Raw genomic sequence first — 23,798 nt, 5'->3', positions numbered from 1 at the left:
GGCCCACAGACTGGGACATTCTGTTACTGGCTGCAGCGGAGCCAGAGCCTGGGAGGTGGGGGTAGAGCCTGGGTATGGGTGTGGGGCGCCCATCTCTCCTGGAGCCACATCGGCAGGGTGGCCGCGGGCCCCCAGCCTCTGCAAGTCCCAGCCCCCGGGGGGGGCCACACCACGAGCAGCTCCCTCACTCACGCACCCAGCGGTGGGGGTTAAGAGACGCCCTGATCTGCACCCCCAAGCTGCCTTTGGGGCAGCCCCCAGCACCCAGGGGTGGGGAACACCCCTTCCTACTCCCCAGCTCCTGCCTGGTGCCCTCCCCACAAGGAGGCTTATTCCTTGGTTCGAGTTTATTGCAGGGAACACAGTGGCCTCGTCCAGGACACCAAAAGGCAGCAAAATGCAAACATATCTGCTGCCCAGGGGGCCTGGCCTGGCTCCCTGCCTGCGGGCCAGAGGGGAGGGCAGCTGGGTGCAGGGGGAACACGCGGCTGGCCCACGGCCGGTGAGCGCCAAGGCAGAGCTGCACCGAAAGGCCGGTCAGGAGAAGGTTTTGGTGAGGCCTGTAGGCTGGCAGCCGAGCCAGGGTGGAGAAGAGGCCCGGGAGTGGCTGTCCAGCTCTGCTGGCTCCTGGACCAAGCGCCTAAGGGGTCAGAGTCCTGGCTGGCCCCCACGGCCATGGGCAGGCCAAGCTCTCCCCAGGCTCTCAGCACAGACGGCCCCTCCCTACCCAAGCAGCCTTTGGGGGGGCAGGTCCTGCTGGCGGAGCTGTGCTGAGCTGAGGGTAGGGGAGCAGGATGTGTGGGAGGGGAGAGCGGTGGGTCGTGCCCGCCCTCAGGGCTGCGTGCCATTGGCCCAGGCGGCCGACAGGGCCCCTTTGCGGAAGGCCTGCAGGCCGGGGTTGCGCAGCAGCGTGTAGGCCAGGCCCCAGCGGGCCCTGCAGCGGCTGGCCCTGGGCCCTGCTCCCCTGGCCGCCGCCTCCTTCGTCTGTAGCAGCTGCAACCCTGGGAGGAACAGACCTCCTGTGAGTCACTCAACAAACACCCGGCTCAGCCCGCACAGCCCCCAGACCTGAGCGGGGGGGCTCTGGACTCCTGGGCAGAGTGACGGGCTGAGGCTGGGGTCCCAGGGCCAGGCTGGGGAGAAGCGTGGCGCTGGCTGCTGTGGGGGTGGGGGTGGGAGCGTCGTTGGCAGATGGGAGTGGGGCATTGTCCTGGGGCAGTGATGGGCGGGCGGGATACCTGTGGGCGGGGTGGGGTTCCCGTAACAAGACCCTGAGACTGGGGGGGGGTCCACCACAGGCAGCCACGGGACAGGGAGTGGGGGGGCTCCACAGGAAGCCACGGGACAGGGAGTGGGGGCACCACAGGCAGCCACGGGACAGGGAGTGGGGGGCCACCACAGGAAGCCACGGGACAGGGAATGGGGGTCCACCACAGGCAGCCACGGGACAGGGAGTGGGGGGTCCACCACAGGCAGCCACGGGACAGGGAGTGGGGGGCCACCACAGGCAGCCACGGGACAGGGAGTGGGGGGGCACCACAGGCAGCCACGGGACAGGGAGTGGGGGGGCACCACAGGCAGCCACGGGACAGGGCGTGGGGGGGCTCCACAGGCAGCCACGGGACAGGGAGTGGGGGGGCACCACAGGCAGCCACGGGACAGGGAGTGGGGGGGCACCAGAGGCAGCCACGGGACAGGGAGTGGGGGGGCACCAGAGGCAGCCACGGGACAGGGAGTGGGGGGCCACCACAGGAAGCCACGGGACAGGGAGTGGGGGGGCACCACAGGCAGCCACGGGACAGGGAGTGGGGGGGCACCACAGGAAGCCACGGGACAGGGAGTGGGGGTCCACCACAGGAAGCCACGGGACAGGGAGTGGGGGGGCACCACAGGCAGCCACGGGACAGGGAGTGGGGGGGCACCACAGGCAGCCACGGGACAGGGAGTGGGGGGGCTCCACAGGAAGCCACGGGACAGGGAGTGGGGGCACCACAGGCAGCCACGGGACAGGGAGTGAGTGGGGGGGCACCACAGGCAGCCACGGGACCGGGAGTGGGGGGGCACCACAGGCAGCCACGGGACAGGGAGTGGGGGGGCACCACAGGCAGCCACGGGACAGGGAGTGGGGGGCTCCACAGGAAGCCACGGGACAGGGAGTAGGGGGGCACCACAGGCAGCTGCAGGGCCAGGGAGTGGGGCCTCCTGGCCCGTACTCTACATGCGGGGAGGGAGAGGCCCTGACCCCGTTCCCAGGGCAAGGGTGCACCTTCCTCCTCCTCCTCCTCCCTGGGTCTGAGGCTGTCCTGGGGGGCGGCAGGAGCCCACGTCGGCCGGGGATGGCGCCCCTGTGCCCGCAGCAGTAGGCTGCAGAAGGCGGTCACGGCCGGATGTGACTGGCTGGCCTCCAGCTCCAGAAAGTTCCGGTAAATGTGGTAGCCTGGGGGGAGGGGGACGTGGCATTGCTGGGGGAGCGGCTGCTACAGACACACCCACTCCCCCTCCCTGACGCACTCAAACCCGGTCATCCCCCAGGCACAGGCCACAGGGAGCCTGCCCACGTGCCACACACCATAGGGCCACGGCCCGTGGCCCAGCCCGGCATGCTGGAGCGCTACCTGGGTCGAGAGTGGCCACTCTGGGCGGCAGCAGGCTGAGGTCCATCTGGCCTAGGTGGACGGCGTTGTAGAGGGCGGACAGCAGCACGCGCCAGGCGGCCCCCAGCGCGCCCAGCAGCCCATTGACGGGGAGGAGGAGGAAGGTGGCCGCGTACAGCGCTCGCCTGGAGGGGGCAGGGCAGGGCGGGGAGAAGGCTGAGGCCCTGTCCTGTCAGTGCCAGACCCTGTGCATTCATTGGGCACCTGCTGTTTACTGATTGCCTGGGAGACGGGCAACTTTCTGCTCCAAGAGGCTAGGCGGCTCCGAGCAGAGCTGGGGGGGTCGTCCACCTCCCCACTGTGGGTCCCCCGGCTCCAAGCCCCTCCTGCCATCCGCCAGGGCAAGACATGGGGACTGCGGGACTGGAGGATTCGCGAGAGAGCCGCCCCCAGGGATGTGGGGCCCCTGACAGGTGTCCAGGAGTGGCTGGGCCACTGCCCCTTTGCCCTGTGGGTAAGGAAGCCCTCTCCACTCCCTGGTGGGCCCTGATGGAGACAGGGGAGAGAGGGCGGTAGAAGGAGAGCGGTGCAGAACGAGAGGCCGGGCCCGAGGGAGCCCCCAGCCCCAGGCTGTCTCACCGGTTGGTCAGCTCTGGGTGTCCGTGGCGAGTGACCAGGAAGGCCCAGCGGGCTGCCACGTTCTGCAGGATCAGCGCCAGGGCCAGGGTCAGCCAGAAGTGCCTGTGGGTGGGACAGGGAGGGGGTGGCTTGCGGAGGTGCTGGCTTGGGGAGGCAGCCCCGGAGCCGCCCCGCTCACCAGGAGGACTGCAGGGCCCGCAGCAGCAGCCGGTTGCTGGAGTGCACCGCGGGGATGAACAACAGGAAGGCCAGGGCCGCCGCCCCCAGGAAGAAGATGAGCTGCTGCACCAGGAGCCCTGTGGGCGGGGGGGCCTCTGAGTCCTCTGCTCCCCCCCCCCCGGCCTCTGCAGGGGCCACACCGGCCCCAGCCTCTCACCGCAGTGCCCGGGGGGAGGGACAGCAACTCCGGGCTGGGAGAGACCTTGAAGTCCTCTGGGCTCCACTCTCCCAGGCAGGGGCCCCCTTTGCAGCCCCCCCCCAAAGTCACAGGCTCTCTCCTTGCCTGCCCCCAGCACCGGGGTCTCATTCACTTCCGGGGCGGCCGTGGTGGCACAGGCCTCTTGCACACAGCGGGAACGTGCCTCCCGGACTCCGGCCCGCCCTCCTGTGAGGGGCCCCCACAGCCCCCGCTGGGCACGCCTCCAGCAGGCAGAGAGAAGGCAGCCACGACGCACGGAGCCCTGCTGCTGTCCCCCCACTAAGAGCCGCCCGGGGCGGGGCCTTGGTGGGCGAGGGGCTCACCGAGGCAGGTGAAAGCCGTCTGGTGGGCGCTGAAGCTCATCCAGCAGAGTAGGGCTCGGCAGGAAGGCTGGGGTCTCTGGGGCGGGGGGCCCAGCTCTGGGGCAGCCCCTCGGTACAGAGCCCGCAGGTTGGCCCTGAGGAGAAGCCACACGGGTAAACACCCACGCGGCCGAAATCACACCCACGGCCATCGGCAAGGAAGTCCAGGGCTGCGGGAGCCCAGGAGGCCACGAGCCCAAGTGGGAAGGCAGGGGGGGCTTTCTGGAAGAAGGGGTTAGCTGAGTAGACTCCTCCAGGGTGCAGGACGGAGACAGGACTCGCAGACGGCTTGCTCTCAGCTGAGGAGCGGGAGACAGCCCAAGCAGGGGCCTTGACGGCTGTGCGGGCGAGAGGCCTGGGCAGGAACCCCGACCCCGGCAAAGCCAAGACCGCCCCCCTCTGGCCCCCCCAGCCTGCCCTCTCCCTGGCCTGCACAAGCCCTCCCTGCAGCTCCCCCCCCCAGCCGGGGTGGGGGGTCCCACAGGCCCAGGGGCCTCTGAGCCCTCCTCCCGACTAACCTGTGTGCCACCAGCGAGCGGACCAGGACCAGGCAGGTGAGCGAGCAGGACAAGGCCAAGGCCAAGACGTAGCAAACTGGAGGGCAGAGGCGGGGTCAAGTCCTAGCGGCCCCCCTCCCAGACTCTCAGACCCAGTGCCAGTGGACGACGGCCTCGGCTGCCCCATCCTGCCTGGTGACCACAGGGCCTGAGTGAGGGCGAGGGTCTAGCTTGAGGCGGCACAGCCAGCCTCGCCCTGGTCTTGCTGGACCACGGCCGCATGGCCGAGACTCCATCCGAGCTGGCACCACTGCTCGGGCCGTGGGGCCTTCGGGGGGTACCTCGCCTCCCCCCAGCCTCGCTCTGCCCAGCGCCCAGGAGAGCAGGAGCTCTGAAGCCCCAGCCGTGCTGCGCCCGTGACCTTGCATGGGACATACGTGACGGGTCCATGCAGAATGAGGGCGAGGACCCTGCTCCCCCTCCTCTGGGGTGTGCTCCTTCTCCCCAGCTCCCTCACCCCCACCGTGCTCATGGACGGTGAGGCCACAGGGTGGTGCGTCACGGACACACTCGGGTCCCCCAGGACCGACAGCCACACTGCTGCCACCTGCCACCCTGCATCTACACCAGCCTTGCTCTGGGCCCACAGAGCTAGGAGAGACCTCGGAATAATCAGAATAATCAGAATAAGCCTGGGTGCTGGCACCCTGGTCTCCTTGACCAGCCCTGGGGGAGAATCCAGCGTGCTGTGTCCCCACGGAACCCAGGAGGTGAAAGCCAGCATGGCGCCAGCCCAGAGTCCCCAGTGCCAGGCTGCTCCCGGGCCTGTGTAATCCACCTCTCTCAGGGCTGTGGTCAGGCCTGGAACCAGCCAGCTCCCACAAGTGTCCCCTACCGCATCTGTCACTCTGCTCGCTTCGGGGTGCCAGGGTCCCTCCCAGATGCTGAGCCCCCCGCGGAGTTGCTGAGTGGTGGGGGGGCTCCAGCACTGGGATTCTACCGTGACCAGGTGTGCCGAGGACGCCTGTCCCGCCTGTCCCTGCTGCTGGTCCCGTGTCCTCTTGGACACCTTTCTGCAGGGTGAGGCTGCACTGCCCCTTCCGGAGTTGGGGAGCAAGGCGCCTGCCCCCTGAGCCCGGCCAGGTGCCTGGCAGAGCTCACCAGGGTGAAGGTGTGCAAGCCCCGCCCACAGGCCTGGCCTTTGATCTCCTTGTGTGCCCCCTGCCTCTCCCTCCACCCGTTCTGAACGAGGTTCCCTCCGAGCCCAGCTGCAGTGAAACCTTCCGCTCTTGGCTGCCTGCAGGACCTGCACCTGCCCGCTCTGGGCCCCTCTGGGTGGACAGCTCTGTCTTCTAGGATAAGGTCGCCTTTTGAGTGTCGGCACCCATTTTGCAGGTAGGGAAACAGGCTAGGAGGTGGAAGTAGCTTGCCCAAGGTCGTGCAGCTGTTGGTGGCCGAGTGTGGCTTCTAACAGCAGCCTGCCTGCCCTTGGCCTTGGGAGTAGAGTTAACGCTGCTCTGATCAGCCCCCGCGTCTAAGAGTGTCCACGGTGGGAGCCCCAGGAATTGGCGAGGGCCACCTGCCAGGGAAGGCGTGGCCCGGGCCGAGTCTCACTTCCTGCCTCAGAGCCTCTGTTTCCTGCTCCTCTGAGAGCTGGGATCCATCTCTGTCCTAACAGGACCACGTACAAGCGCAGGGCTGAGCTTGGGCGTGGGCCGAGCCGGGCCTGTGAGCCAGGGGGCAGCCAGCCTGGGACGTGTCCCTAGAGGAGCCCACCCGTCACCTGTCCAGCTCGGGGCCTCAGCAGCAGAAGCCAGCAGTGTCCAAAGGGAAGAAGCAGCCACTGCGCATCCCCCACCCGCTGCCACCCCTGTCCCTGTTCGGTCTTGGGGGACCGGGCGGGGGGGCTTACCTTCCACAGCCCAGAGGTGGTGCTTCACCAACTCCACGATCTCCTGCCTGTCCCCGGACAGCGCGATCCCAAAGCCGGCCAGCAGGTAGGCCACGTCTGTGGTGACGCCCGCCCTCACCTTCTGCATGGTGGGGACCACAGCCACCAGCAGCAGCAGGGCCACCTGCGGGAGCCCGTGGTGAGGAGCAGGGCCGGGGGTGCTCACACAGGCACCCCATCCCCAGAGGTGCTCTCTGTGCCAACAGCGGACACGTCAGGTCAGAAACCCCGGCAGCACGCAGGCCACAGCCGCGGGGCCCTGGAGCAGGTGCACAGGCCTGCCTGCAAAGGGCGTGCAAACCACGGCACAGGCTGTGCTGACAGCTGTCTGTCTGCACTTCCGTCTGTCCATCTGTCATCCAGTCGCAGCTTCAGGAGGTAAAGTTCCCCCTATTTCCACGTGGGGGAAAGCAGACGAACACGGGCACCAGAGCCGGACAGGCCTGGGTCCGTGCTGGGCTATCAGCTGTGGGAGCTTCCAAGTCAGACACCCCCCCCCCCGACTGAGCCTCAACTTTCCCCCTTTGCACACCGGGGAGCGGGGGTGGGGGCCAGACCCGTGCCCCAGGACTTTTACCGTCTGCTGCCTTGCTGGGGTGGCGCTGGGGTGCCGGGGGTGGGCTGCTATCTCACTGACCCCCCCCACTACCTGCAGAGGGAGGCAACTCCACCTCCTCCGGAGAGGGTGAACACCCAGGTCACAGAGAGGCAAATCAGGGAGCTGGGATTTCAATCGTGGCCGGGGCAGGCGCTAGGTGCTGTGGGTGGAGCTCACATCCCATATGGGAGTGCCTGGGACTGAGCCCCTGCTCCACTTCCAATCCAGCTTCCTTCTAATGTACGGGGAGGGAGCAGGGGTGGCTCAAGTCCTCGGGGCCCTGCCACCCACATGGGAGACCTGGATGGAGCTCCCAGCTCCTGGCTCGACCTGGCCCAGCCCCAGCTATTGCAAGCATTTGGGGAGTGAGCCAGTGGATGGAAGATCTCTGTGTGTGTGTGTGTGTGTCACTCTGCCTTTCAAAAAAAATAAACCTCTTCATAACTTTTTAAAGGACCGACATCCTCTTCTCCCGGGGGGGCCGGGGGCAGGTGCGCAAGGTTGTGGGAGGGGCATGCGGAGAGCTGGGGTGGGGGCGCAGGGCAGGGCCCGAGGCAGGTGGGCAGCAGGGCTCAGGACGTACCTGGTAAATGGCCGTCCCCGTCAGGGTGGCTGAAAGCACGATCGTCAGAGGCAGGCGGAATCCTGCAGCTCCCGGGACAAGGGAGGGGTGAGCGGCGCTGCCTGGGGCCCCAGAACCCCACCTCAAGCCCAGCGAAGGGGGCAGGGCTCACAGGCCAGGGTCCCACCCTTGTCTCCAACCGGCGGCTGCCCTGTGCCGGGCCAGGAGAGGCCACCTGTCCCTCGCAGCCTCTGCTGGGCCCGTACCTGGCTGGGGAGTATAGATGTAGCGTCTGGTGCCGAGGCAAGCCCGCGACAGCAGGCCATGCTTGGAGGTGCTGCGGACAGACCGGCAGGCAAGGCCCTCAGGGCAGCCCTGCCTCATCTCCAGAGCCACCCTCCCAGGCACCCCTGCGGCCCAGCCCTGTCCGCCAGCCCCCAGGGAGGGCCTGGGACCTCACCTGCGTCTCAGCTTCTTCCGGCACAGGAGGCTCCTCAGATACTCCTCGTGGTAGCCGCTCTGCCGCCCCTGAGGACACAGCCGATGCTCCCGCAGACACACCTGCCCGGAGCCCTGCCCACTGCCCTCCCGGCTCCCTGCGGCCTCGCCTGCCCTGGCCCCTGACGGCTGCTCCCTCAGCTTCCTCCAGCCAGAGCCTCTGCCGCTGGGAGATTCTGAGGGGCAGTGGCTGCGGACCTGCCCACCCCCACGTGGGTGCTCACGGAGGCTGCGGCCCAAGCCCAGGCCCGACCCAGGCTTTGCCGGATGGGGAGCCATCATTCAGGAGACTCAGCAAACCTCCCCGGGCACCTGCTGTGTGCCAGGCCTTGAACTTGGGACCGCAAAGGTGGGCTGAGTGTCCTGAGAGCCCAGCCCGGGCCTGTACCTCGGAGCCTGCTCCTGTCTTGCGGCTGAAGCTTCGTGCCAGCTGCGCCGGGTACCAAAGGCTCAGGAATCCAAGGCCCAGCAGGAGGGGCAGGGAGGCCAGTAGGGAGTAGTACTTGTAGATCTACAGACAGACGGACGGACGCACAGACTCACCGTCTGCCCTCTGCCCCAGCCCCTTCCCGCCTCCACCTGAGGCCTGCACAGTGTCCCCCTCCCAAGGTTCCTGGACTCCCCTCTGCCCCCCTCCCCCCCCCCGCCCGGGAATGAGGCCGCATTGCAGACCCTGCGTGGCCAGGAGAGCCAGGCTCAGGCCCTGGAAACAAGAGAGGCCGAAGGCGGCCCCCCTGGCAGTCTGCCCCGCCTCCCTGGGTTCCCTGGCCACTCGATTATTTGTTAATCAAGAGCCTGGCACGTACCAGGTTCTGAGTGGTGGAAGAGACCCAGTAATCCCCCCCAAAACCCTGAGTCTCTGCTCTACCCTCCCCCACACCCCAGGACTGGAGTTATCAACTCCACTTCCGGGGAGGTAGCCAAGTCTCAGAGAGGTGACGTCATGCCCTCAAAGCACCCAGCAGCACTTGGCTTCATCTCGCATACTAACTGATGCCCCCCCCCCCCGTTTCCGGACCGGAATGTCCTTAGGGGCCAGGGGCTCTGTGCGGCAGTGCCCAGAAACGTTCCTGGCTCACAGCAGCTGAACGGCTGAACGAGTGAGGGAAGGAAGGAAGTAGGGAGGCTGGATTCAGACCCAGGTAGTCGGGCTCTGCGGCCTGGACCACCAGCTGGGGGCCCTCACCTAGTGGCCCTGCAACTGCCCCAGCAGCCGTGAGCCAGGTTGGAAGGTTCCGGAACTCTGTTAGCCCTGAGGCCGCCCTCCCCTGCTCTTCACTATGGTGCCCACCCAACCCCATGCCCCTCCCTACACTTTTTGTCCCCTGCTGGCCCACAGGGAGGCGGAGCCTGGCCGGGCATGTGGGACCCCGAGCTTAAGGTGGGGTGGCAGGAATCCCAGTGCATGCAGATACCAAAGGAACCCCGTGGGCTCAAGCAGGCCCCTCCGCCCCAGGCCATCGCCAGCCAGTGGTTACCTTGGGTGTCTGGGGACACTCTGCCCTCTGCCAGACCTGGACCCCAAGGTGGGTCCAGGCCAGCACGCTGCCGAGCAGGTGCGCGGCTCTGTGCCCGGCCGGGGCGCAGGCAGCCAGGGGGTAGTAGAGGGCAGGGTAGTAGAGCAAGGCCAGCATCCTCCAGGGCCCTGGAAGGCAGCAGAGGCAGAGAGAGGGAGACGCGTGACGCAGGGGTGGGCGCAGGGCTGGGCCGGGCATCCTCCAAAGCCCTCAGCTGGCCCGGGGTCAAGTCCAGGCCGGGCCAGGGACCAGCTCTGTGACGTGGGACAGGTTACCTCCTGGGGTCTCAGGTTCCCCATCTGTGAAGTAGAAACCGCGGTAGCAGCTTAGCAAGGGCAGAGCCGGGGTGGGGGCTGTGATGAGGCCCCTGCTCTGTCACCGGCCCCTGCCCCGGAAATGGGGCTCGTGAGCATCCTCTGGGGAGCCTCCAAGGAGGCCACGGCGCCTCCCGGGACAGCGGCTCGGCCTCCGGGCCTCCCTCCCACCCCGGCAAGCCAGTCCCGCTGCTCCGGGCACCTGGGCTGGGAGGCGAGGCAAGGGTCAGGAAGGGCAGCGGGTCCTCGCCGGGGAGCAGCAGGCACAGCGAGCTGAAGACAACCGTGAGCACAGCAGCGGGTACTGACCAGGGGCCGTCCTTGGCCAACAGATCCACAGGGCTGGACAGAGGCAGGGGAGGGGCAGGAGGGAGCCGTTCAGCCCCAGCGCCCCCCGCCCCCGCCTCCAGGCTGCAGTCCACAGCCGGGCCAGGCAGAGTCCGTCCTGCTGGCATTCATTCACTCATTCATTAATTCACCCTAGCACTCCTCAGCCCACAGCCTCCGGGCAGCGCCTCCTGCCTCCCACGCTCTGGGTCCCGGTAGTCGAGGGTCCCGAGAGGCACAGACAGCGGGAACAGGCCCCAGCACGGCCCCCTCTACCCACCGCGGGAGCCCCAGGAAATGGCCGCCCCCGCAAGGCCCCCGTCCGCGTGTCTGGGCTGGCAGACGTTCAGAGAGCTCAGCCAGTCATGGTGTCCTTGCAAAACAGCCGCCGCGGGCTGGGCGTGGGCCTGGCTGAGGGCAGACGGCAGCCCCCGGCCATGTTCTGCTTGTTCAGGGCAGGCCGCGCGGTCCTGGCATCTGTGTCCCAGCTGGCACTCCATCCGGCTTCCGTCTCCACCGAGGCACTGCCCAGGGCAGTGTCTGGTGCCCCCAGCTGCCAGGCTGCAGGGCCGGGAACATGCTGGGAGAGTCCCAGCCCTGAAGCCGGAGGGCAGGGCCTGCTACCCTTGAAGTCCCAGAGAGGCCAGGGCACACCCCCAGGGCTGCCCAGCAGACTGCTGCTTCCTAGGGCCTGGGGTGGACTCTCAGCTCCCCACATCCCTCCCTCTGGGGTCCTGGCTAACCTTGGGGACCCTGGGCAGAGGGAAGGGAGGTCCCGGGGGGAGAACTGGCTTCTAGGAGCCCAACACGCCGGCCCCCGGCCCTGTGGGAGCTGGGGTGCCCCGGCCCCGGCACCCACCTGGGCAGTCCAGGCCTGCCTCTCCAGCAGTGGGGCCAGAGCCGGGAGCGCCTCTGCAGCAGGGCCAGCAGCAGCAGCGCCAGGAGCTGGAAGGTTAGCGCAGCAGGCTCAGGGGGGCTTGGGGCCCAGGCTCTCCCTGTGGGCCTGGGTCTGAGAGCTTGGCCCCCTGTCAGCCTCAGGAACCCCCACCCGCCCAGCGCACACTCAAGTGACATCGAGGGAACAGGAGGCTGGGAGGTTGGTTTGGCCCCGCCCCTACCCCCACTCCCTGAGACAGGCTGGACTCGGGCTGGGCTCACCGACAGCGAGGTCAGGCAGGCGTGCAGCAGGCCGGGCGACACGCTGGGGTGGCAGGCGGGTACTGCCCTGCGGAGCAAGCGCAGGCTGGCTCAGGCCTGGCCGGGGGTCTAGGGTCCGAGGCCCCACCCACCACCACCTTGAACCTCCTGCTCTGTCCTACACAAGGCTGCTTCGTCTCTGTCCCCGGGGCACACCCACCCATCCCACACCACACTCTGAAGATGGGAAACCCCCAGGGGAAGCAGAGGGGCCAGCGTGGCCGCACATCTTTCTCCATCACTCACTGTTTCCTCCCCTACAGACCCCTCCATCTCTCCTCCTCCAGGAAGCCTTCCTGACTTCCTGGCCTCACACAAGTTACACACTGCACAAGGATGCCCAGCCAAGGGAATGGGTGTGGAAACCCACACCACAGTGCTCACCAAAGTCTGAACCTACCGAGCTCAAGATAGCTAAATGGGGTTCGGGAAGAAAGGAAGACACCAAGGTAGATGGTCCAAGCCTCAGGTGGCAGAGAAGGGGGCCAGGGCTGGAGCTGGACCTGGGAGGGCAGGCAGGCGGGACGGGGTCCCCGCACAGGCGGAGGCTTCCTGGCACCACCACGGGCAGAGCTCAGAGCAGCCCGGTGCTGCAGCTGGGTCTCGCTGCTGGGGGCTCGGCTCATCCACCTGGGCACCCCTGGCCGGGGAAGGAGGAACCGAGGCCTCCTCCTCCAGGGAGCACACAGCCCGGACCCCTCTTCTAGGACGGCCCCAGCCCCCAACCCCGCTCGCTTTCTCTTGGGAAAGCCCAAGTCCCGGGATAGAGAGGCAGGGAGCCTCCTCTCTGCACTGCTTCTCACCTGGGGTCTGGCGGGCGCCCTGTGTGAGCCTAGGCCTGGCGCTCCCTGTCCCCACCCAGGGTTTGGGCTCCTGTCCAGCCCACAGTCCTGCTCAGCCATGGTCCCAGCCCGCGGGGCACAGCCAGGGCAAGCACCGGGCAGCCTTTCCCTGTGGCCCTCACTCCAGACCAGGGGCTATGCCAACCCCCTACCACCACCAGGTTGTCCTCCAGGAGCTGTGTCTTGGCACAGACACCCAGAGACGGGAGCTGACCCCAGGAGAGGCAGCGAGGCAGGGTGGGGTTTGGGGCATCTCTCAGGGAAGTTGGGGAACGGAGGCTCTGTGGGAGGGAAAAGCCCCAGGAGGCAGAGGAGGAGGTGGGAGGGTGGGTGCACCTTTGTTTGCAGCCCCAGGAGGCAGTGGAGGTCAGAGGGGTCCCTGGGACTGGACTCGGCTGAAGTCACCAGGGTCCACCACGTGGACAATGCGGGGTGCTGAGGCTCTGAGGGGCCGCCCTCTGGGCTCTTCAAAGCCTTGATGCTCGTCCCCCCCACCCTGGCAGCCTCTGACTCACACAGGCAGGGGTGAGCTCAAGTTCAACTCCTCGGGATTCCCCTGAACTCCCAGCTTCCTGCTCTCGCCCCTGGGGCCAGGGCAGCTGAGCCACCGGTACCGGTACCGAGAGCAGGGAGTGGCCGACCCCAGACCCCTATAGGAGTCAGCTCCCCATCGCCCTGTCCCCGACCTCTATCCTGAGGCCACAGAGCCCCAGACAGGGCCAGCGCCCAGAGGCCCCCATTAGGACCCAGCCGTGGTCAGATTCTTTGTCCTCGCAGGAGATCCTGGCCCCTCCCCCCTCCCCTCAGCAGCCGTACTCACGGGTCTGCCCAGGTCGTGAGGGAGGCAAGCCAGGCAGGGCCAGGTGGACAGCACCTCAAGGCCTCCCACCACCTCCTTCCCCCAGGCTGGGCGGGGACCGCGTCCCCCCTGGGTGACCCCAGCCCGGCCAGGCAGCAGCCCCCGCCTCCCGGGGAGCACGTGAGCCATCTGCCTTCTCCGGTTGCAAATTTGATGGGGAACAGATGTCACACATCTGGCTCAGCCACCTCCCCTCCTCACCTCACCTTTGCCGTGCCCCAAGCCCTCCGCCCCGGAGCAGGGGCCAGCAACAACAAAGGAGAGGCCCGCGATCCGGGTCCCCCACAGAGGCGTCCTTGGCAGCAGGTGGGGAGCTCTGAGCGGCCCCGCTCCTCCCTCAGGGCGCCCAGACTGCACAGAGAGGCTGGGCCCTGGGCAAAGGTGGCCTGGGCCGGCGGGGGAGGGGGCTCGTGGCTGCCTCCCTCCACCTGCCCACCCCAGGCTGGCCTGGGCACTGCTGCCAAAGAAAACAGGAACCATCCCCTCCCCCATCCTCCCAGGCCTTATCCTCAGTCCTCAGCACCCACCCCCCCGCCCCGCCACGCCCCCCAGGACCATCCAGAGAACTCAATGTTGAGACATGGCCCCGGAACGGTCACCCCAGGAGCACCTGGACCTGCTGGGCCACACTCTGCCAGGCTGGGGCCCAGGAATCTGTATTTTCACACCCGGCACAGGTGCTTTCGAGGTGAGCAGCCCGGCCCAGGTTTTACCAACCTAGAGCATCTTAACAGCGAGACAAGGATGAAGTCAGCTCGCGAGACATGGTGACGAAAGCCCAGAGAGGCTGCACCTCGCCCAGAGTCACAGAGCAAATGAATGCGCGCGGTGGGCCGGTCAGAGGAGCAGCCCCCGGCTATGGTCTCCGCCTGCCTCCCCCCTACAAGGGGACCCCTCCACCTGGCCCCAGCCATGGCCACACTCACCCCTCCGGCTGGGACGCCCCAGGCCCCTGGGGCTCGTCGATGTACCAGCTGCCATAGGCGTCCTCCTCGGCCTGCCCGGAGGGTGTCTGGTTCCCGGCCGCCTGGGTGGACATGGCCGGGCCCTTCTCCGACCGCCCCCGACCAGAGGCTAAAAATGCCACTGCAAATGGGAAAAGAGGTTTAAAAGGGAAAAAGAAAAAAAAAAAGAAAGAAAGAAAATCCAAACAAAGAAACATTTTCTTTTTAATCCTAAAGGTTACTTTCTTGCCTTCAGCTGTCTGGGAAAGCCGGGAGCCCAGCAGCCCGACACGGGTGGGGGAGGGCTTCTCCTGTCCTCTCCTGTCCCTTCCCGCCCCGCCTTGCCCGACCGGCCTCGCCCGCCACCATGAGGGACAGCGCACGCCCCTGGGGCCCTGGGGCCTCGCCGGAGCATCAGTCTGTCTGTCTGTCCAGGCACCAGCAGGGCCATGTCTAAACCAGAGCTCCCCTCTCCCAAGCCCACCGGGCAGACTGACCCCCACACCCACCAGGAGGGGCCCAGGGAGGCAGGCTCTGTGGAGATCAAAGGGTGGGCGGGCTGCAGCTCGGCTCCCAGCCGGACTCCCGGCCTCTCCTGCTCCCCAGGGTCCAGCCCGGGTCCCCCCTCTTTGCTTGGCCTTCCCTTGAGAGCCCCCCTCGCTCTGGTCAGCCACCTGCAGACCCTCTTGGGACTCAGGAATGCGAACACTCCACAACCTCCACAAAAGTACAGACCCCAGCCCCCTGCTGGTGGGGCCTGAAGCCTGGGGGTGTGGCCTGAGCCCAGGGGGTGTGGCCAGGAGCACCCCCTCCCACACCTGCCACGCACGTGGCCATACCTGCCCCGTGCTGCCTCTGCCCTGTTGGCTGGCGCCTCTGCAGTGCCCCACAGCCCGTCAGTCCAGGGAGCTGGTGCCCCGGGGCTGCGGCGGGGAGGGGGACCCCCCCCCCCGCGCCATTCCGTCCCCGCAGGCTTCCACGAAGGAGCAACATGTGCCTCCCTGGTGAGACCTTTCCGTTCCCTCCACTGGATCTCACAAGGAGATAGCTCATACCCACAGGCGGAACCCTCCTCCAAACGCAAACCAGACCTGCGCGCCCGGCGGGGAAGCCACGCCTGCCCCGGGCTCCTCCAGAGTTTGGGGCAAAGGTGAGGGGGCTGAGGGTCACTCCCCATCCCACATCCCCCGCCCCTGAAGAACGGGACCCCTGGGTGCTCCCCCCCAACCAGGCCCCAGCCAGGAGGGAGGGGCAGAGTCCCAGAGCAGTCCTCAGGCTGGGTCCCTGAGGCTGCACGGGGAGGGGGCTGGGGTCGTGGCCCTCCCCAGCTAAAGAATGCGGTCCCCCAGCGGTTGGCTCAAAGATGTGAATTCAATGAACACCTGCCAGGTGCCGGGTGCCAGGTGCCGGGGACCGGGTGCCAGGTGCGGGGTGCTGGGTCCTGGCAGGGGAGAGGCTCCAGGTGGGGGGCACAGAAAGCAGGTCTGGAGCCTGCAGCTGGCAGAGTGGGCCCGAGGAGCCAGGGGGTGGGGCGGGCAGAACCAGAGCCAGGGAGGCTCAGGATCGGCCAGAACTCCTGGCCCCCTCCCTCCCCAAAAGGCTCCCTCTTGCAGGAAGACGGCTCCGGCCTCCCTTCCCCACCCCACAGAAACGGCGGCCCACCTGATTCCAGATCCGGGAGAGAATGCTGCCTCCCAGGCCTGTGTGAGCACCACCCCTCCAAGCCTCTCCGCCCGGCCGCCCGCCCATCCTGGCCCTGGGCAAAGGGTCAATGGCAGACCCGTGGCCGGCATCCCTCGCAGGCCTGGCCGTCGTGCCTTGGGGTGCCCCAGCCGCCCTCTGCCCCAGCGCTGGGTCTAGCCTGCCCTTCACGGCTCAGGGGCTCAGATCTCAGCTCAGGGGCACCCAGCTTCCCTCCGGGGTCCAGCCCAGACAGGGAGCTCTCTCCCCACACAAGGCAGAGAGGTTCGTGGTCAGAGCTGTGTCCTACACTCCGCTCTGCCTTCCCTGGGCGAGTTTGTTCATCCATTCACTCAACTGACACTCCTTGCAGGCTGACTCCGGGCCGGGCAGTGCTCTGTATGTGGCAACACGGCGACAGCAGACAGGGGTTGGCTGTACCGGGGGCTGCATGGAGGAGGCAACAGTAACGGTCGGCTCCTACCTGAAGGAGGGGCACCCAACTGAGCGCTGAGAAGCCCAGCCTCCATCTATCCCTTCCCCACTTCCCTGCATCAACCAGAGGACACCGTCCCCTCTCTGCAGGGACAGCCCAGTGTCCACGATGCTGCTCCCCTCTCACCCAGGACACGCGGGCCCCCCAGGGCAGAGGGCGGCCACGTCCAGGTGCCGGGGCGGGGGTGGGAGTGAGCAGGGGGAAGGGGCAGGCTCTCCTGGCCTGGGCCGGGCCCGGCAGGCTGTGTGGCCTTGGGTGAGTCCCTTCCGCATCTGGGTCTGAGCTCGCCCTGCAGCCGCCTGGCCCGGACCCTCTCCCACTGTGGACTCTCCCGCCCCCAGGGCCTCCACCCACTGCTCTTGGTGACTTCATGGCCCAGGAATGCAGAGCTACTGACAGGGAGGTGGGGGCTGCCCAGGTGTCCTGCCGCAGGCGGGGGGGGGGGGGGGGGGGCAGGCTGGGTCAAAGACCCAGGGAGAAGAGCAGGGCATCCCCCTCATTTCTTTCCTTTCTGGAGTATTTTTTTCTAAATAAATTGTTTTATTTATTTATTTATTTATTTATTTGGAAGGCAGAAAGAGAAAGGTCTCCCAGCTGCTCGTTCACTCCCCAAATGCCCAGGGCTGGGCCAGGCTGGAGCCAGGAGCCAGGAACTCAAGGGACCCAGGACTCCAACCCAGATACTGCTGCAGGGGACGTGGGCATCCCGGGCGGCTCGAGCCTTGCACCAAACACTTGCCCCGCTGCCCTTTTCCAAGCCTGGGCAGCAGAGGCCAGGCTGCTCTCTGGCTGACTTAGGGCGCCCAGACCCAGAAGAATCGAGGCCGGCCGGCCCCTGCCATCGGGAGAGGGCACTGCGGAGGCTCAGAGAGGAGGAACAGGCCGGGAGGCCTCCTGGAGGAGAGGGTCTGGACCAGGGCCCGGGGACCACAAAGGGTCAGGAGTGGGGGCACGGGTGAAGCTTGAGAGTCTTAGGAGAGCTGGGAAGGGGAGCCTGGGAGGCAAGGAGAGCGCAGGTCAGGGGTCAGGGCAGCCTGCCCCGCTGCTCGAGCCCACAGGGCCATGTGATGTGGCCAATGCCAGTGTCCAAGGGGCGGCCCAGGCAGGCCGGACTCTTCAGCTGGACAGAGACGCACTGTGGGGGGGCGGGGGCTAAAGATCTCTGGACTGGAGCGGATGGAGGCCATTGCCTCGGGGCCTGGAGCCGGAGCAGCCCTGGCCCCGGGCGGGGGCTGGCTCAGGGCTTTCCCCCGCCCCTGCCCCAGGCCCCGTGTTTGCGTTCGAGTTGATTAAACCCAAGGAATTTTCGCGTCCTGGATCAGAGGCCCACGTGCACCGCCTCCTGCCGTCTGTGGTTATCAAAATCCTCAGAGGGCAAAGTGCTGAGCCGGGAGGAGCAGGGGGGAGTGGGGGAGGCCTGCAGCGTGGCCGGAATCCGAGGAGCACCCCCCAGGGCTCCCCCGGCCCCCACTACGCCTGTGCAGCTTGCTTGAAGACCCTGCGCCCTCAAGGCTGCCCCTGGGACCTGTTGGCGCCGGGCGTGGGTTGCAGCCGGAAGCCCCCAGACCCCACGGCTCTCCGCCTCCCACCCCAGACCCCAGCCTGGGCTCTGAGTCCATCCAGTGGCACCCCGGAAGCACAAACCTCAGCCAGACCCCGAGCACAGCAGGGAGCGCGCCAGGTGGGTGGGGTGGGGAGGGGTGGCCACTGTCTGCCTGGACAGCCCCTCCCCGCCCCAGCAGGCCCCCAGAACCCAGGGGCCTGCGCCCAAGGCGGGTCCTACCCAGGCAGGCAGCATGCTGGGGGTGTGCCCGTCAGCACACGGCACACACCGGAACAGAGGGCGCCAGGCTCCGGCCCCAGCCTAGCGGGAACCCCAGGCAGAGAGGGCTGCCTGGTTCACTCTGCACGCCAGGCCCCCCACCAATCATGTGGCCCCCGTGTGAGGGGAGGGGCAGCACGGGTGAGAAGGGGGCGGTGGCGTGTTCCTCCCTGCTCAGAGCTCAGGTCCCCCACCTTACCGTTCTTGGGCACCCCCCCCTCCCCTCCCTGCCCTCCCTCCCTCCAAGCCTCGGTTCACGCTGCTCCCCCCGCCGTGCCCCCCACCCCAGTCCGACCTGGCCTCTGGCTTCTGTATCCTCCTCCTCCTCCCCTTCCTCCTCCAGGCAGGCTGCTCCCACTGCCGGGCCGCCTCCTCGCCTCCTCGCCTCCTCGCCTCCTCGCCTCCTCGCCTCCTCGCCTCCTCGCCTCCTCGCCTCCTCGGGGCAGCGGGCGGCGGGTGGCGGGCGGGCGTGTGGTCTCAGCAGCTGGCCAGCTGGCCCGGCAGTGTCCCCAGCACCTGCTGCAGAAGGTGTGTGACCACTTCCTCCTGGAAAGCAGCTCCTCCCTGCCCAGCGCCGGCCCTGCCCCTCCTCCTACCACCCCCAGACCTCCCTCCTGGGTCCGTGGATCCCTGAAGCCCACCCTACCCCCACCTCGAAGCTCCAGCCCTGGGCTGGGGCCCCACACAGACAGCTGCTCTCCCGCCGTGAAGCCTCCCTTCCCCCAAAACCATTTGCCCGAAACTTGATCCCCTTGGCCCTTAGTCTCCTCCAGGAGGGGCCTACACAGCAGGAAAGGGCTCAGGACCCCCTACCTGCGGTCATTCCTCACTGTCACTCATTCCTCCCAGCCACTGGGCCCGCCCCCCATGGGAGGGGTGCCCCCAGCCAGCGTTTCCTAACCCATCAGCTCCCTGCTGCTGGTGCTGGAGCCCAGGACCCAGCCTGGGCAGGGGGCATTGAGCAAACTTCCATGGGCTTTTGGGGCCAGAATTCCGGGGGTGACCTGTTCTAGGAGCAGCAGAATAGGCCCCTCAGGGAGCTTTCTCCTCCAACCATGGACGGGGCAGGGGCTGGGGTGTGGGCAGCGGCCCAAGCACATTTCTGCAACCCACTAGGCGCTAGTGACTGCGGCCCTGAGCCCTGGTCCTCGACCCTGTTCCCTGGGCCCTAGGTCCTGAGCCCTGGTCTCTGACTCTGATCCTAGGTCCCAATTACAGGTCCCTGACCCTGACCCCTGATCCCTAAGTCTGAACCTGACCCTGGTCTCTGACTGACCCTTTGGTCCCTGGCCCCTGGTCCCTGACCCTGTTCCTGGTCATCGCGTGGAGGCTCCCCATGCCCCCCCCCGCCAAGGGAAACCTGGCTGCCTTCGGGGAGGGACAGACCAAGATCAGAAGAGGGGGCCCAGGGCCCAGGGGACGGGAGCCGGGGAGGCAGCCTCTACCCCCCCGGGGAGAAAGGGCTGTGGTCAGCGAGGGGCAGGGGTGTGACTGCCCCCGCACGGCAACAGAGACCCAGAAGGGAGGGCACAGCGGCCGGGCTGTGTCCACCAGCAGGAGCCCAGGCCAGCCCTGGGTGGAGACAGGACCTTCGGCTCACTGTGGGGGCCACTCCATAGGGCTCCTACATCCTCCGCAGAGCGTGTGGGGAGCCGCGCGTGGCGTTCATAGCGTTCTGCACCAGAATGGTCCCAGGTCTGAATCCCACTCCCCACGACTCCATTCTTCAAAGACCCCTTGTCCGTACAGAGGTGGTGCCCACGGCTGCAGGCAGTGGCAGGACACGGTGTCCAGCCCGACACGCACCTGCAGCTCTGTCTGCAGAGAGGGCCAGGGGCCTCCTGGGCTGACTGGTGGAGACCCCGGCCACGCTGCAGGCTGTCAGGAGCCCAGGAGGCCCTGACCGGTACAGCAATCGCGACCCCAGTCCAAGCTGCCCTCGCCAGGTCCATGTGTGTGCTTGTACACGCGTGTGGGCGTGTACATGTGTGAGTGTGCACACATCAAAAGTGGACCTGGCAGATGCCGCAGTGGTCACCCTGGGGGAGGGGGTGTGGCAAAATACATTCTCACTTGCTTGATGTTCCTAGGAAGCTGCCTCACGGGTGTATGCTAAGCAGGAGGCAAATCTAACAGTTGTTGGAGTAATTCCCAGGATGGGTTGTTAAAAATGAACGATGCTTTCTTTAACCCTTGCTCCTGCCTGCCAGCCAGCTGAAATGCAGTTGTGATCGCTGGATCTCAAGCAGCCCCTGTTGGGCTGTGAGGAAGTCAGGCTGGACAGACAGGACAGAGCAGTAGCTAGCTGCAGGGACGGGGCCCTGGATGAGGCCAGGCAACAAGGCCGAAGGCAGCGTGAACCCAGAGGGGCCCCGTGGCTCGGGTCAGGGGCCCAGCTAGGGGAACACACTCCCATCTTGAACTTGGACTCAGTGGCATTCTGGGCTTGGAGTCCTCCTAGGGTTGGGGAAGACCCCCCGAGCTGGGCCCTGCAAATGGCAAGCCTGGGCCAGACCTCGCCAAACCACAGCTGATGACAGACGCTGCGGCGCCCCAGCCAGGCGGCTCCCTTCTCTGTCATCTCCCCGTCCTGCCGGGCCCTGACCCTCTCCAGCCACTCTCGCCTGGCGCCCTGTGTGCCTCTCCGTCCGCTCTTTCTGCCCCTCTCCTCTCCTAGCTCTGTGTCTTGGCCATTTCCTGTTGCTCTCTCTCCACGCTGGCCCCTGGCCTGCCTACGCCTCTCCGCTTGGCCGGGACCAGTCAGTGTTGCCCCAGCCAGCCCCCGCCCTCTCCCCCACAACCCCGCACCTGCTCTGACTGTGCCCCGTGCTGCTGTCGTCCTGGCACTGACCTCAGACCCCGGAGCCCGCAGGGCCCAGAGCCGGCCGAGTCCCAGAGCCGTCGGGCACACACGGGCGAAGGTCAGGGCTGCCCACGCTGCCCGCTAGGCTGCCCTCGCCCTCTGCCACCCGGGAACTTCGGCCTCTCCAGGCAAGGCCGGCTCATGGGCCACCAGGGGCAGCTCAGCAAGCGGCTCTGGGGTGGCCCGAGGCTCTCCTGCCGGTGCCCAGAATGGAGCCTGCAGCAGGAGGCCAGTAGGAGGGGGGCACAGGCCTGGGGATGGCCCCCAGACCCCTCAGGGAAGAGACCAAACTTCTGATTTTGTCTTTACCGCACTCATCCTCCCCTGCTCTGGGGGCACAGAGCAGCCCCCGTGGGACCCTCCGGGAGCGAAGCTGGCCTGGGAGGGGGGTGGTGCCCAGGAGGATCACGGGAGCACGTGGGCCCGGGCGTCAGGAGACCCACATCTGCCCGTCCCCTCAGCACCCACCTGACGGCTCCGGGCCCGGCTCCTGCTCCGTGGATGGCGACGGTGATCCAGTCCCGGTGGCTGCTGGGAGGGGGGTGGGGGGGAGCTGGAGGTGGGTCCTCGGCACCGGGGTCTGAGAGCCCTCAGGAGGAGGGGGAAGCTGAAAGGAGCCTTTGTGGGAAGGCGGAAGCGGCCCCTGGGGACGGGCTAATTACAGCCCCTCAGACAAAGCCCGTGGCCTCTGTGTGGCCGGGCGCTGCAGAGCGGGGAGGGGAGAAGACTCCAGAGCCCCACGAAGGCCTTTGGTGTGGGGCCCCTAGCAGGTGGCTCAAGGAGGCAGGCTGGGCCCGCCCCTCCCCACCCCAGCCCACCCCTCCCCGGCTCCTCCTGGGGGGCCCTGCGCCCCACAGCCACAGCCTCCCTGCAGTTCCCACCTTTGGAAAACCGCTGGGGGCGGGGCCCAGCCGGGAGTGGACCGAATCCGGGAGGGGAGCAGGGACTTGGCCCTCCCAGACACCTCCAGCCCCTACCTTAGCCCAGAGTCTCAGCAAGGCCCTCGGGGTTGCCAGGATTTCGGGACAGGCCTGGGGGCAGCCTAGAGAAGCCCCCCAGTGCCGGGAGCCCCAGCAGCCCTCCTCCCCGACCTGGGTCCCAGCCACATTGTATTGGTGGGGGGAAGGCTGCCAGCCTAGCGCTTGCCGCCCAGAGACGGAGCCGGGAAGCACCAGGGGGAAGGTGAGCATCCTCGTGGGCAGAGCGGATGCTGGTGCAGGCGCGTCCCCCGGGCTCACTTGCTCTTCTTCACCCTTCTGCTCACTGACACAGGGCCAACCAGCTCCCGGACCCCGGTCCCTGGCCAGCCCTGTCCTGGGCACACACCTGTCACCTTTAGCAACAGGCAGCTGAGCGTGGGCGAGCCATGGCCAGGGAGGGAGGCGCACAGCCATCTAGGAGCTGGGGGCAGGTCGCACGGACAGCTCAAGGGAGCCTGTCTGAACGAGATGGTGCTGCCCATGACCGCCCAAGGACACAGGTCACACAGGCCCTCACGGAGTGCGCCTCAACCTGCACTGTCCGCAGGGCCTGAGGGTGGTGTGAAAGGGTGGTCGTCGGTGGCAGTGGTGGGGCCGTTGCTGTTGGAGTGGCGGTGGTGACGACAGAGGCGCTGTTTCTGAGGGCTGTCCAGAGTCTCCCCTCTCCCACCGGGTGCCAACAAGAACCAGCAAGGGTGGAGTCCAGCGCTGACAACCCTGGGCTCTCTGTGGGGTGAAGCCGTGCCCCGTCCTGGGAGTCCTGGCGAGGCAGGTGCTGAGGGCAGGCTCCCAGGACACGATGCTGCTGTCCGTCCCCGATACCCCACCCCCAGGGCCCGCGGCTTCCCAGGAAATTCCGCCTGCTCCACACCCCCGGGCACCTCCTCTCCTCCTGCTGCGCACGCACCCACTTCCTGTCTTCCGTGTTCGTGTTCCAGCCCGCTGAGGGCCAGAGGCCTGGAATGTTTGTTGGCTTTGCGTCTGTTTCCCAAGTCCCTGAGGCTGCCTGGCACACAGTAGGTGGTCAGCAAACATCTGTTGATGGAACGACTGATGAAAGGGAGGGCTCCGTGACTGTCTTTGCTCCCTGAGGCAGGCCCGGCTTCCTGGCCTGTTACTTGGTTTCTTCCCAAACAAACAGAGAAGGATGGGGTGTGGCCCTCGGGGCCCAGGCTGGGACGGCAGGCAGAGGGGAGGAGGCGCTGTGCAGTCTGCGGTGGGGTCCTTGGCAGTGGCCATGCTCTCCGGGGGACCGAGCCCTGGGCCCCGGCATCCCTGCAGAATCTGAGGCTGAAGACCGAGGAGCACACGACGGAGCTGGAGTTTGAGGTTCTGAGCGTCGGTTTAACGAGGCGGCCAGGTACGCCCTGCAGGAAGGCCCGGGCCTGCGTGCAGCTGCGGGTGAATGGCGGGGACCCCCTGCCCGCCTGCTGGCTGTCACCCACGACACCGAGCTCCTCCAACGGGCCCTACAAGGCCGGCCACGTAGGAGAGGACGTAGAGCAAATGAAGGACGGCTCTGTGAGTCAAGAGTGCGGGCTTGGGGACAGCCCTGGGCAGTCATCGCTACTCTGATCACATCAGACCCAGCCCTGGTGCCCGGCCCCTGAGCACCTGGGAGGGCGCCTTCCTGGTCAGGGAAGCAGTGGGTTGGGTGGGGCAGAAGATGCACACTTGGGCACGAGGCCACCCAAGCAGGCTTCCTGGAGGAAAAGGAGTGCGCCCGCTGGCGGCATCCGGGGCCCCCGCTGCCCGGGCTGCAGGTGGACACAGCCTGCTGGGTCCCAGTCCTGGCGTAAGACCCCAGCCTCTCTGGGTAGCCTGGCTGTCCCCAGCCC

General features: G+C 67.2%; 1 protein-coding gene across 1 annotated transcript; it reads right to left on the bottom strand.

The window, feature by feature from the left end:
* Positions 1–157: 157 nt before the first annotated feature.
* STRA6 (signaling receptor and transporter of retinol STRA6) lies at positions 158–22,386 on the bottom strand. The gene is made up of 20 exons (XM_062204874.1): positions 22,307–22,386; positions 21,449–21,511; positions 14,102–14,261; positions 11,436–11,502; positions 11,137–11,222; positions 10,153–10,292; positions 9,912–9,935; positions 9,598–9,764; positions 8,508–8,630; positions 8,082–8,149; positions 7,888–7,958; positions 7,643–7,710; positions 6,423–6,585; positions 4,532–4,607; positions 3,975–4,108; positions 3,412–3,529; positions 3,234–3,335; positions 2,616–2,779; positions 2,267–2,437; positions 158–1,001 (listed from the first exon to the last, which is right to left on the bottom strand). Exons 3-20 carry the CDS (start codon positions 14,212–14,214, stop codon positions 832–834), a joined length of 2,025 nt encoding a protein of 674 aa, XP_062060858.1. The 5' UTR covers positions 14,215–14,261; positions 21,449–21,511; positions 22,307–22,386; the 3' UTR covers positions 158–831.
* Between the last annotated feature and the right edge of the window lie 1,412 nt (positions 22,387–23,798).

Source organism: Lepus europaeus, chromosome 11 (assembly GCF_033115175.1).
Source record: "Lepus europaeus isolate LE1 chromosome 11, mLepTim1.pri, whole genome shotgun sequence".
In the NCBI taxonomy this organism is placed as follows: domain Eukaryota; kingdom Metazoa; phylum Chordata; class Mammalia; order Lagomorpha; family Leporidae; genus Lepus; species Lepus europaeus.
The sequence above is the reverse complement of the archived record's forward strand: the minus strand, read 5'-3'. Positions and strand labels throughout refer to the sequence as shown.